At 36.6% G+C, this 13,824-nt stretch overlaps 1 protein-coding gene across 1 annotated transcript; it reads right to left on the bottom strand.

Moving 5' to 3' along the window:
• Positions 1-7,297: 7,297 nt before the first annotated feature.
• LOC109676382 (olfactory receptor-like protein OLF2) lies at positions 7,298-11,617 on the bottom strand. The gene is made up of 2 exons (XM_074056203.1): positions 11,579-11,617; positions 7,298-8,221 (listed from the first exon to the last, which is right to left on the bottom strand). Exons 1-2 carry the CDS (start codon positions 11,615-11,617, stop codon positions 7,298-7,300), a joined length of 963 nt encoding a protein of 320 aa, XP_073912304.1.
• Positions 11,618-13,824: the final 2,207 nt, after the last annotated feature.

Consider the following 13,824-nt stretch of genomic DNA (forward strand, 5'->3'; position numbering starts at 1 on the left):
ATCCATTTACCTACAAAGGACACAATTTCATTCTTCTTTATGTTTGAATAACATGACATTTTATTCATTCATTTCATCTCTTTTAGGACATCTGGGCTATATCCATAGCTTGGATATAGTGAATAGTGCTGCAAAAACAGGGTGTGAAAATGTCTTTATTTTACCCAGATTTACATTCCTTTGTATATATGCTCAGGAGTGCTATTGTTGGATCCTTTGCTGGTTCTATTTTAGTTGTTTGTGGAACCTCCATACTATATCCGTAGTTGTACTATGGAAAGTACTATGGTTGTACTAATTTACATTATCCCCCCAAGGTGTATAAGGTTTCCTTTTATATTGCATCCTTGCCAGTGTTTATTGTTGTTTATGTTCTTGATGACAGTCATTCTGAATAGAATGAGAGGAAGTCTCAAAGTTGCTTTGATTTGCATTTTCTATATAGTCAAGGGTGTTGAGCATTTCTTTGTGTATTTAATGTCCATTTGTACTTCTTTCTTTAAAATTTTTCTGTTCAGTTCACTTTGCCATGTATTACTGAGTTGCTGATCCTTTGGAAGTTTAGATGTTTTGCTCCTTATACATTTTGTTTTCAGATGTATAACTTGAAAATATTTTCGTGTATTTGTAGGTTGTAATTTCAGTCTAGTGGCTATTTCCTTAAGTATAAAGAAACTTTTTAGTTTATTACAGTCCTGTTTGTTCAACCTATCTCTTATTTGTTGAGTTATTGGAGTTCTCTTATGGAAAATATTCCATATGGCTATATCTTCCAGTTTGTCTCAACTCTTCCTTATACATGTCAAAAGTTCAGGTCTTACATTAATTTTTAATGCACTTCAAATTGATATTAGAACAGGGTGAGAGACAGGGATCTAGTTTCAGTCTCCTATATGTGGCTATCCAGTTTTCCCAGTACCATTTATTGAACAGACTGTCTTTTCTTCAACTTAAGTTCTGGGCATCTTTGTCAAAAACTAAATGACTTCAGCTGCTAGCACTTATCTCTGGGTCTTCTATATTGTTCCCTTGCTCTATGTATCTGTTTTTGTGCCAATACCATGCTGTTTTAACTGCTATGGATTTGAAGTATAATTTGATTTTGTATTATGCAAACATACTCCCAGATAGACTGCAATGAAAATCGTCCTATTCCTTGAACCTTGGTCTACCACTGTGATATTTAATTTGACAGGGATACTTCAAAAGGATCCAGAGATAACCCTGCTTCTACAATGGATTGATTAAAATGTCTGTGATTTACCTTGCTGCTCAAGTACTGGTTTATTTACTTTCTGTGCTAGGGGTATGCACAGTAAAAGAAGAAAAAGAGATCACACATATAATCAAATATGTACCTAAAATGTTAAAATCTAAGAAAAAAGAATTTGGAAAGAAAAATTTCAGAATCTACAATGGGATAATGATATTTTGGCTGACAAAGGTAAATGCACACCTTTGGATACATTTTCCTTTGACACACAATACCAATTTATTTTACCTTTGAAATTTTGCTCTCATTTATTTGTTTTTACCAACAGATCTTTCATAAGGTAAGAGAAAATTGAAGAAACATCATGGAAACATAATAACGTTCATCATGTAATTGCAGAATAGTGAATTGTGTTTCTTTCAACTGATACATCGGGTAGATTGATTAGATTACTAAGAAAGAGCACTCCCTTGGCAATTTGAATATACAATATAGAAAAGTAATATAATGTTGAATTATTTATTTAGGAGGTATTCTTATTTAATTACATATTTTTAGCACGTAGTGAGTTTAGAGATGTGATTTCTAAGTGGGAGTGAATTGAAATTCAAGCAGATGTTTCTGTATAAAGAGATATATAAATGTTAATTTTTGAATAAGTGCATGAATCTTAATAACATTTAAATAATATCATTCTATGCTGGGGGTGATCCGTGGCACTGAGTGATCCCATATATACTGGTCCATGTCTCATCCCCACTTGCAATTACACAAAGCTGGTCTTGCTCTTGTTACCCAATGTTTGGATGCTGTTCTCAAATGGAGTTTTTCTCCACTTCCTCTGAAGCACTGTCTGCACTTCCCAACAAGTAGTCCTGAGTTCCTGTATCTCTGTCCATGTCATGACCAGTTTTCTGGGAGCACAAGAATCCTTGAGGGGGTTATTCACTTAGCCAGTGAAGAAGAGAGGCCTTTGTAGCTTGGAGATATAAGAATGCAGGAGCTTCTGCTGCCACTAGCCAAAGGTTAGGCAATAAGGTCTCTCTTAAAATGGCACTCAACTATGAAACAAGTAACTAAGCTATAAAGTACAGGTTCTTCTTCTGTAGAGACTACTTGCTGCACAGATTGCTTATCTCCTGTCTTAAAGTGTGCTTTTTTCAGACTGCACCTGTGATGCTGGCTGAGGGTTTTCTTTTCTCCTCACTTAAATCCCCATAGAGGGGGATTCTTTCCCTTCCCCATTGTGTTGCATAGTGTGTAGTGTTGGGGTCCTTTGTCTCTTTCACCAATCTGAAGCTCAATATTTCTGGATTTCCCTTGGTCTCTCTCTACTGTTGACTGTTGTACCTGTGCCTTTCATCACCACTCATCTTTCCCTGCAGCCCTGAAACTTATGATCTGTCAGTCTACTGCAGATACAGGAAATTACTCAGTGAATCTAGCTCATCATCTTCTTATAATGTTTTAAAATATAAAACACAAAGCACATTTTATACATAAAAGGATATATAAAGTCAGGGGAAATAATTTAAATGGAAAACTCTATAAAACCACTCACGTTTCTTTCATAACAGCAACCTAAAATGAGATGAATATATTAGACAGTGTGAAATTGTTCCATTTTTCATGACTGGTGTGTGATCCCTGGAAAAAGTAGGACATGAAATACCTAGATGTCCCTAAAATGTCAGTTGCCAAGGTTCTTGACAAATAAAAATAGAGAATGAGAGTAGGCTAAGAATGAAATACCTCAATAAATGCTCTGTGAATGAACATCAAATCTGTACATGCAACACTGGGAACTGAGCAAACTATTATTGTCTGTAAAGAGAACTTTGTTTCCTTTGTACACTAAGTGAGCCTTTCCTTTTAGTGCTGCTCATACAAAGGAAAGAACAAGCTGATGATGCCATTGCTTATGTAATTTATCTAATAAAACCTGAATATCTATTGCATCCATCTATAGGACACTCTGGCACAAAGATAGGTGCCAGAGTGCCATGAAGAGCATAAAATCACTTGTCCAGGTCGCTGGCACTTAGTTTTCTGTCAGGTGCTGAAGAAGATAGGTGGTTGTTATCATTGGTAAAGCACTGTGGATGGCATAAGTGCTGTTAGTCCATCTGTCCAACACTGGACATTTGACCTTCTTACCAGTGTTGTGCTCCTCTTAGACTCTTTGCTGTTAGTTAGCTTATCTCTCCTGAAAGTTTATCTCCCCTGTTAGAAAGGTTCAATAAACCTGATACCTCACATACAACCTCCAATTATTATCGTTGGTCTCTCTGGAATCTATTCTTCGTACTCTAATGTTCTAGCAAGACAAACTCTGAACACTATCCATGGTGAGCTAAGCAAAAGCCCCAAGAAATCCCTGCAGACTCCAAGATTATAGCAATTAAAAGGGGTAGAAAAGTCAGTAGAGAACTCCTAGGATGGAAATGGTTTTTTACCTCTGTGGGAAATGGTATCAGAGGAAGCTGTTACAGATGTGTGGTAGACACCATGTGTGTGGGGGGGCAGATGCCCCAAGGAATAGAGGAAGCATTATACTCGTGGATAACAATATAGTTTAAAGCAAAGGAAATACCTGTGTAAGATTGCAGTGGCCATAAGGTAGTTCCTTTTTTTTGTGGTAATAGGGTATGAACTCAAGAGTTTTGTACTTCCAAAATAGGACTCACCATTTGAGACACACATCCAGTCCACTTTGCTCTGATTATTTTGGCAACAGGATTTCACAAACTATTTGCCCAGGCTGTTCATGAGCCACAATCCCCCTAATGTCAGCCTCCAAAGCAGCTAGGATCATAGGCATGAGCCACTGAAGTCTAGATGAAAGTCCCTTTGTATGCCAGCATGGGCAACAATGGAGACAGAGCTCCAAACACAGGCCTATGCCAAGTGATTGCAGGAGGAAGAAGAGAAATTAAAATAAGGACATCCAGGACCAGCAGGAATAGGTGTCCTATAAAAATGGAGGTGAGGAACCCAGAACCTGAGCCAGTGTATGGAATGGGTCAGGTGGCACTGCTGCATCTTGAGTGAAAGGAGAAGCTTTCCTGTGTTGGTTCCTGACTTGTGTCTCAGGATGACAAAGTGTGGGACACAACTGCCTTGTATATCATAATATCTAAATGTAGAACTAATGATTCATTGGAAAAGAAACTATAAAAGGCATATTCAGGCAGAAAGGAACCAGTACATAACAGGAAGAGAGAGACATGAAGAAAGTCATGGGAAGAGAATATTGTTTGAAGAAAGGATTTTTTAATGTGAAAATAGGATTTTGTCCTAAAGCAAAATGACTGGATTGTTTCAAAATAAAAATAGAAAGATAATGGCAAAATCACAAAATTAAAGTAATTCATTGGGAGATTTTGTGGAGGGTGAAATTGATGAAAGAAAATTTGTGTGATTAAGTTGTCTATGATTAAAATTACTTGAAGAGTTTTCTCAAACTAAAATTTGGCTAGTAAATGTAAAAAAGTTATAAAATTAAAAAGAGAATATAAAAAGATGTCATATTGAAAAAAAGAAAGGAGTAAAAAAATTTTGTTGCACCAATTTAAAACCAAAATATAATTCTCTATGTTTATACCAATAAGCTTTTCTTAAGACATTGATTTGCTTTTAGTATAATTTAGACAAACTGGCTGAGGAAGGAAAGGTTTTGTATTTTTTCAAGATAATTTATTGCATGTTCTGAAGTACTTACTAGGATTTTGATTACTTGGGAAAGCTGAGTCTTAAAAGAATTAAGATTTGTCTAACTTTAAATCTTTCAAATAAGTACTTTATAACTCTGGTCAAGTGAAACTTTAAACATTTTTGCTCTAAATGTCTAAATATAGCACAGGGAAATAGTTGTACCCTCATTAAAAGAGAAAGTTTTATGCATACCACTGATAATTTTCCCAGTGTGCCTTTAGATCTGTGTGACTTCTATTTTCACATGTTTGCAATCTCTTTCTGCTACCTGGAGAAATGTTTCATTTGGTCTGCTTGCTTTGTTAGTAGGGCTGTCATAATCTATTGCTCTCATATTGTTCTTGTAGAATTTGGTTGCTATCTACATTTTGGTATGCCACCCCAGCAACATTGGAGAAGGATTTTCAGTCACATAAGAAGTGTAAAAATGTTTCCTGAGAAAAGTAGAACATCAAATGAAAAAATGCTCTTTTCCATTAACAAGGCTCTTGCCAAGTTACAAAAAGGAAAATGAGGGTGGCTGAGACTGGAATGTCCCCAATAAATACTATCTAAAAGAATAGTAGTTCCCCATATGAAACCTGCCAACTGGTCAGACTAGTGTTAGGAGAAGGTGCTTTCAGTAAGTGTCTATCCAGCTATCCCGGTAGCCTTCACAGGACTTTCTGGCTAGCAATGTGGAGGATAAATGTTTGCCACTGGAAGAAAAGCACTGTGGAGAGGACAAGAGCCATTAGTCCATTCAGCCACCACTGAACCATTGATGAATATGAGCATTGCTCTTCCCATACATGTTCATGTTAGAAACTGTGGATTACTAAGTTTATTTCCCCTGTTAGCCTCCTTGTTAATAAGTATACTTCCTGGGTTCATGTCCCTGTCAGCAACTTCCAATAAAACTCACATCCTGCATGTCTGTCTAGGTATTTTATTCAATCTCTTAGCAACTTAACCCTCTGTTCTAGTGCAGCTATGCTGTAGACACTACGATGGGGTTTGTCAATAAGTTAATACATTGTGAACAACACATGCATGAAGTAAATTGAATATTGCAATATATTATAGCATTCAATGATTCAAAGATGACTATTATTAATTTTCTTTAGAATCATTTTGTTAAAATTAGTTTATTTTTCAGATATACCCAAAACAATATGAATCATTATAAATGAATGTTAATGTAAACAATTTATTCCTTTTCTCACTGAATATATATTTATATTAAAATTCCTCCTTTACAAATTAAACTCTGAAGATCTGGCATTTCAGTTGTTTATACTTTACCTATCATTTAATAATAACATTGTATAATGCTGTGAACTCATTCAGAAAGATTTAGACCCCTTTACCAGTGACCTTTGAAGAGAGTCCATGCCTTTCACCACCAGCTTTCATTTGTGCAGTTGCCATATGGTTGTCAACAGCATCATATCTCTTCTCCATTGTGAGAAAAAGAAGGAAAGTCAACAGATTCTCAGAAATTTAGTAGTAGTAAAATACTGGAGCTGCTGGTCATGAGGATCTGACTAATGCAGTTGAGACAGAATGACAGGAGTTTAGGATCTGAGAAGTGAGGTTATTTATATCAATCGATACTTGTGCTTACTATTTTGTCTCATCCTAAGGTAAAGATAAGAGGGAAATTTTATCCCTCTTATTTTATTTTAGTGAAAGTCAGGGAGATTTTTTTTCCTGTTAAATTTGTAAATCCTGCTTGTCACATTAGTTTTGCAAGGGACACTGCTTTATTTTTTCAATAGCTATTTTTCAATGCCATCCTGTAGCTCCATATGATAAATAGCAAAAGAAAAAATAATGTTCAACCAGACAAACAAAGGCATTACATTTTCATACTGAGAGTTTTAAAGCAAGAAGTATTTTGTTCATTCTTATTTATTTATTTGGTACTTATTTAATTCTATATGCTGTTATGGACATGTATAGGGTGGTATCAGTGCATAAGAAAAACACAAACGATACCTATTTTGACTACCTAAAATTACCTTTCAATTCATCAACTGTATTTATAAACCTATTTTGTAACTGAAAACTAAAGGAGATCATGTTGAGTTGTTAAGTGGGAAAAGCTTGCTAAATCCCATTGTCTGTCATTGGGACCTAATTACCCTTGAAAAAGAGAAGCACAGAAGGATATTCTCAACAAAGTACAAACTGATCTTCTTTCTACTGTTATTGATGCTCTGTTTAGGGAAAGACAAGGACCAATAAGGGCCAATCCTTACACTCAATTTAGGCACACTGAGGAGGAATGGGAAATATCTTGAAGGTTGTGTGGGAGAGAACCTCTGTCAATGTATTAGAGAACTTATTCTCAGAATCATCAAATAGTTTTGAAGGGGAAACAAAATTTTACCCAGAGCAGAATTTATTGATTGCTTTTTTCAGAGCACCCTTCACATCCTTATTTCTTAAGCTGTAGATCAGTGGATTTAACATAGGGATCACAACTGTGTAGAAAACAGAGGCCATTTTATCTGTGTCCATCGAATAACTTGAGCTGGGTCTGAAATACATGAACAATAGTGTACCATGAAATATGGCCACAACTGTTAGGTGGGAGGCACATGTAGAGAAGGCTTTATATCTGCCCTCAGCTGAGTTCATCTTAAAGATGGTAGCTAAGATACAGCTGTAGGAAAGAAGAACAGTGACAATGCTAACCCCGACAACACAACCAATGAAAGTGAACATCACTATCTCATTGTTGGATGTATCTGAACAGGAAAGAGCTAGCAAAGGAGGGATGTCACAGAAAAAGTGATTGATGACATTTGACTTACAGAAGGGCAATTGAAATGTGAAGCAGGTGTGGATTGCTGAATCCACCAAGCCTACAGCATAGACAGCAGCCACTAGCTGAGTACAGATCCTCTGGGACATTGCAATTGTATAAAGAAGGGGACTGTAAGTGGCCATGTAACGATCATAGGTCATAACAGCCAACATGAGACACTCCACATCTGCATAGGCTCCAAAAAAGTACATTTGAATGGCACATAAATTATATGGAATCCTCTTTTGCTCAGATAAGAAATCAGCCAGCATCTTGGGAGAAACAGTGGAGGAATAGCAGACATCACAGAAAGATAAATTACTTAGGAAATGGTACATGGGTGTGTGAAGTCTGGTGTCCATGTGGATCAGTAGGATCATCCCTAGGTTGGCAATCATAGTTATACCATAAACAAAGAGGAAAAGCATAAAAAGCCCCCGTTGCACATCCTGTCTGACAGAAAATCCTAAGAATACAAAGTCAGTAAATGTAGTATAGTTCTGAACAGCCGTCACTCAGTTCTGGAAATTCCTGGATGAGACAAAAAGGAAATGGAAATGAAGAATTAAAAATACGGCTGGGTTCATAGGTAAACTCCTGGTTCTTTCCTTTTTTTCTGTATTTAATAGTAGACAATGCTGCCACTATTTAAATTTATCTGGACCTACTATAAATTTATCCAGTTTAATGTTATTCAATAAGATGATAAAGGTATCTCTTAAATTTACTTATCTGAGTACAGAAACCAAAGTAAGAATTCCTAAAGTTAGTTGGTTCAAATAACCCTCACCTTCAGACAACTTTATTGTTTATTTTCTTTCAGTCTTGTAGAAAGGTAACATCTTGTAATAGAGAATCAGTTAAGTGTGAAGAGTAGATAATGAATATATGTCATGCTCATTCTATCATATAAAAGTGTTTAACAAACAAAGCTCTGGCAGAGCTATCCCTCAATGTAAATTTCGTATAGCATCCATATCCCTTTGAATCATTCAGTTCCTCTCCAGCTTTAAATATAGGCTTGCCTCCTACTGTAACTGGAATGGAGATAGTCCGTGGCTCAGGACCCACTGTAGTAAGGTAGGTTGTTGTTGTTAAAGGAAGTGAAAGGAACAATAAACCCAACTAGACAGACAGGAATATGCCAGAGCTACCATTTGCTCTTTTAAAAGCTGCTGTTACTCAGTGAGATTCTGAAATACATTTTGAACCTAAATTGCAGAGTTGCTGGTAATGCATTTGAGAGAAAGACCGGAAAAGGCTAAGGTCCGCTAACTGAGTTCCTCGAATCAACTAGAATCTGCATTATCTCTTCACTTTAGATCAGATTGTACAATAGATAATAACAATCTCCCAAAACCTGAGAGATTTGTTTTTTAATGAACAGTGGGCCCTATGCTAAATCCCCAAAAGTTATTATATTCATTATTGTTTCCTTTGATCCCTCTTTCTTACGTAAAACAGTTGAATACTCTGGTTTGGTTTTAAAAAGTTAGTAATCCTTGGGAGGTTAATTGAATTCTAAGCTCTTCTGTTTATTCTACTCAGTACATGTTGTCTCGTACGTATATATAAAACACAAGTGTATCCCCTTCAAATACATAGCTGTATGAAAAATGTCCATTTGAAGATAGATAAAAAGAATGAAGAAAATTTAATTAATAGTACAGTGATCAAGATGTGGTCACCAAACATTGTGTAAACTCATTTAAATTTCTGCCCAATAGACACATTTTTAAAGATAATGATTTCATTAAAAATATAAGATTTTTAATATTATAAAAATTAATGATACAATATTATAGATCACAAATGATATTTGACCACTGCAAAAAGCCATGTTAGCATTTTCTGTCTTCCATGCTATTTTTACATAAATATTTAAAATTCTAAATCTGGAAAGTAATTAAAATAAAATGTTTGCACTATGTTTCATAGTCTCATTTTGTTTTACCACATGCTTTTAGTGAAAAATAGATACAAGAACTAAGGAATGATGTAATATATATCAGAAAGCCAGCATAAAATGTTAATACCTGATACATTTCACTGCTGTAGCTCTACTTGCAAGAGACTTCAGCACTGTCTCTTCCACCACTTGTATTATAACCATCTCTATGTCTGGTCCCTGGGTGCTGAACATGTAGTCTCTCAGGAATAAGTCATCAGTATAAAAATATGGCTAAATGTCTGGCATTTCATGGTTGAGAAAGAAAAGGAGTCGTTTTTATTTCTTGTTATGTTATTATGTAGTTTGATTAGCCAAGTTATATCATATTGTCCTTAGAAAATGACACCATTAAATCTGAACTTATTACTCCCAGTTTACTGATCCCCATAGAGACATTTTGTTGCTGTTACTTACTTTTGGTTTTTGACCAGACTGGCTTCCAACTCATGATCTTCTTAACTCAGCCTCCCTAATGCTGGGATTATAGCATTTCATGTTAATAGTGTAAAGTACAAAACTATTAAGTACCTACACATATACTCGGGCATATATTTACACATACTCTTCATTAAACACACTCAGAAATTAGAGATTTTGTAAAGGCAACAATAATTAACACACAGCCTACTACCCAGGGTAAATTAGATGTTGTTATCTATACTAAGGAATTTTTAATTTTTAAACAAAAATGATGTGAGAACAAACACTCTACACATAAATAAAAATTTCATTAGCTACAATGTATTCCTATTACACTAAAGCCATTATATATAATTTTTCATATAATTCATTTTCCATACAATAAAATGTCTAGTTATGAGCAAAACCTTGTATACACAGCTTACCATATCTAGGTGGCTCTTTGACATAAACTTTAAAAATAGCCCACAAGATAAAAAGATTTGGTCTTATCATAGTCAAGCATCTTAAATCATCTATGTATTACCAAATATTATATCGTACCATTATCAGAAAGTTTAGGACTGGTGTATATGGTTAACACTCTTATGCCCAACCAGAGAATAACTCAGGCAAGACACAAAAATGTACTAAAATAATAGTAAAGTTTTTAAGGAAAGGAATCTAGTATAACAAGATAAAAATGGGGAGAAATGGGAAGTGGGAAGAGATCAAAATTTCCTGCTCCCCATCCCTAGTATTATACTTTCTGATTTGGGAGATACACAAGGTCAATAAGATATTGGATTAGTTCCCAGAGAAGGGGATCAGGAATTAGAGAAAAGGTCAGTTCAAGAAGAATGAACTTAGAATGTAACACATTTGTACATGGAAGCAGTGCTAGGAATCTCCCTGTATAGCTATTCTTATCTCAACTAGCAAAAATTCTTTGTCCTTCTTATTATTGTATATACTCTCTCTTCAACAAAATTAGAGATAAGGGCAGAACAGTTTCTGCCTGGAAGCAAGGGGGTGGGGCGAAGAGGAAGCGGGCAGGAGGGACAGGGAGGGGGCAGGGAGAAGTGGGAGTAGGCAGAGTGTAGGGGGAAGAAATGACTCAAACATTGTATGCACATATGAATAAATGGAAAAAAATTTTTTTAAATAATAATAAAATATTGGATCTGGGTGGCAAAGATGGGTGCTGGAGGCATCATCCAGGCCTATTCAAATCACAGAGAACATCGGCATACTTTAAAACTTCTTTTTGTTACACAGCCTTTCATTCTTTTGCCCTTCCTCATTTAAGGAGCCTTGAAGCTTGTTAACATGTCAAAACGGAAGGCACATGTAGATAGCTGTATCTTTCCCTGTTCTTTTAACTTCGCATTTAGGAAAAATTGGAAGGGTTGCCTAGCTGCTCTGGCTTTTAGTTTTTACCTTCTAGTTTAAAAATCTGTGTCTGGTTATTTTACTATTAACAAAAATAATGTAATTTCCCTGCCACCTCATCTACTGATGCTTTCTCATCCATCACATCATTCATGGTTATTAGTTGCTATCTAACTGTATTTTATACATTCCACATATATCCTGCATTGTCTTAACAGCCTTATTACATGATACCTGTTAGAAATAAAACACTGGAGACCAGAAATTGAAAACATGGAAAGGTAGATTATCTCAACAAGGCAATTTACTTTTGTGCAGAAGAGTGAACACATGCACTTGGAGCTAGCAGAGAGGCACACAGAGCATGCAGTCCACCCTGGTTCTTATCCTTAACAAGGAACAAACTGCCACTTTTCCCTGATTGGCTAGGGTAAGGGTTCACACTGTTGTCAAGATTGGCTAATGTTACTTTTGTAGTTTGAGGTGGGGTAGGTAGTAATTTCAGCTCAAAAATGGAGCTCAGTGAACAAGAATCCAGAACTGCAAGCAGGTAAGATGGCAACACACTTTGATAGAAAAGACTGCTTCCTTCACAGTTCCCCCTCTTTTTATTTTCCATTCTTTTCTTCAAACTCATTTAGCATTATTTGCCTTTTTGTTTTAGCTGTACTCAACAACAAATTGGTAAGATACAGGAGTTTGTTTGGTTAGGGCAGTTTCTATGAGTCTAAGAGTTAGTCCCCATAAGCAGGGTATGAACAGCATTTGACCAAGATCATTGCTCCTACTACAAAAAGAGAGATCAGCATGGAGGTCATCACTCTTTTCTATTTTTTTTTTAACTATTGTTTTATTAAGTTGGTGAAAGGGTCATCTATTCCCAAACTTTTTTACCATCTTGTTTGTTCAGGTTGTTAGATCTTGGAAGGCTTTAGTTATAGTCCCCTCTGGTGTGGTATTATTTGGGCTAAAAAGTGCAGCATTGGCCTTCAATCATGATGCATACTCCTTCCTGCCTTGTTTTTTAGCTAAGATCATATCTAAAGCAATCCAATTTTCCCAGGCCACCTGACTGGTAGGGTCTAACTGATAGAATAACAATGTTACCATTTGTAAATCAGTGGCCATTTTATCCTCAGACCTCACTTGAGAAACACTCAAGAACAGCCCCACCCTTAACAGAAATTCCCATGCTCTAAGACAGCCCCACCCCTATCAGAGACTACCGCACATGTGCTGACTTCCTTAACCTCCCCCTAATATAAAAGCCACACCTGGCCCAGAATCTGTGCTGTGCCATCTTTCCCCAGCCAGCCTGGCAGTTCAAGCTTGCCATTAAACTTTGCCCTTGGACATGAGACTTTTCTCGTGAGCTTTCTTTGTGAGAGGCATTTTTGCTAACATTTTGGTGCCATGACACAGATTGGGTGTGCTCCCGGCACTGACCTTGCTCTCCCGGCCTTCCCCACCCCATCCTGCTCTCTCTCTGTCTCAACTCCCATTCCCTTCCTCCATGATCTGAGCTGCTTTGCTGGAACCCCCAATACTAGAAAACACCACTCTATCACAGCTCACAGGGAATTTCCTCCTGCCAGCGCATCTCCAATTGCCATCCACCACTGGCCAATCTTCCCTCAAGGTCCTCTCTGAGTGAGTCGTTCTCATACGTAGAGCTGTGATCTTTCTCTCTCATTTACTTTTTTTTTTTTCATTTTTCTTTTATTATTCATATGTGCATACAAGGCTTGGTTCATTTCTCCCCCCTGCCCCCACCCCCTCCCTTACCACCCACTCTGCCCCCTCCATCTCCCCCCACTCAATACCCAGCAGAAACTATTTTGCTCTTATTTCTAATTTTGTTGTAGAGAGAGTATAAGCAATAATAGGAAGGAACAAGGGTTTTTGCTGGTTGAGATAAGGATAGCTACACAGGGCATTGACTCACATTGATTTCCTGTGCGTGTGTGTTACCTTCTAGGTTAATTCTTTTTGATCTAACCTTTTCTCTAGTACCTGTTCCCCTTTTCCTATTGGCCTCAGTTGCTTTAAGGTATCTGCTTTAGTTTCTCTGTGTTAAGGGCAAGAAATACTAGCTACTTTTTTAGGTGTCTTACCTATCCTCACCCCTTCCTTGTGTGCTCTTGCTTTTATCATGTGCTCATAGTCCAATCCCCTTGTTGTGTTTGCCCTTGATCTAATGTCCACACATGAGGGAGAACATACAATTTTTGGTCTTTTGGGCTAGGCTAACCTCACTCAGAATGATGTTCTCCAATTCCATCCATTTACCAGTGAATGATAACATTTCGTTCTTCTTCATGGCTGCATAAAATTCCATTGTGTATAGATACCACATTTTCT

The sequence above is a fragment of the Castor canadensis genome, chromosome 1, assembly GCF_047511655.1.
Source record: "Castor canadensis chromosome 1, mCasCan1.hap1v2, whole genome shotgun sequence".
NCBI classification, from domain to species: Eukaryota; Metazoa; Chordata; class Mammalia; order Rodentia; family Castoridae; genus Castor; species Castor canadensis.

What these genes read in the sequence shown, in the direction of transcription:
- LOC109676382 (XM_074056203.1), bottom strand. Translation starts at nt 11,617, where the DNA reads ATGAATGATGTGATGGATGAGAAAGCATCAGTAGATGAG. An exon ending in AGAAAGCATCAGTAGATGAG is followed by an intron (nt 8,222 to 11,578) that starts GTGGCAGGGAAA and finishes ACGGCTGTTCAG; the next exon opens with AACTATACTACATTTACTGA.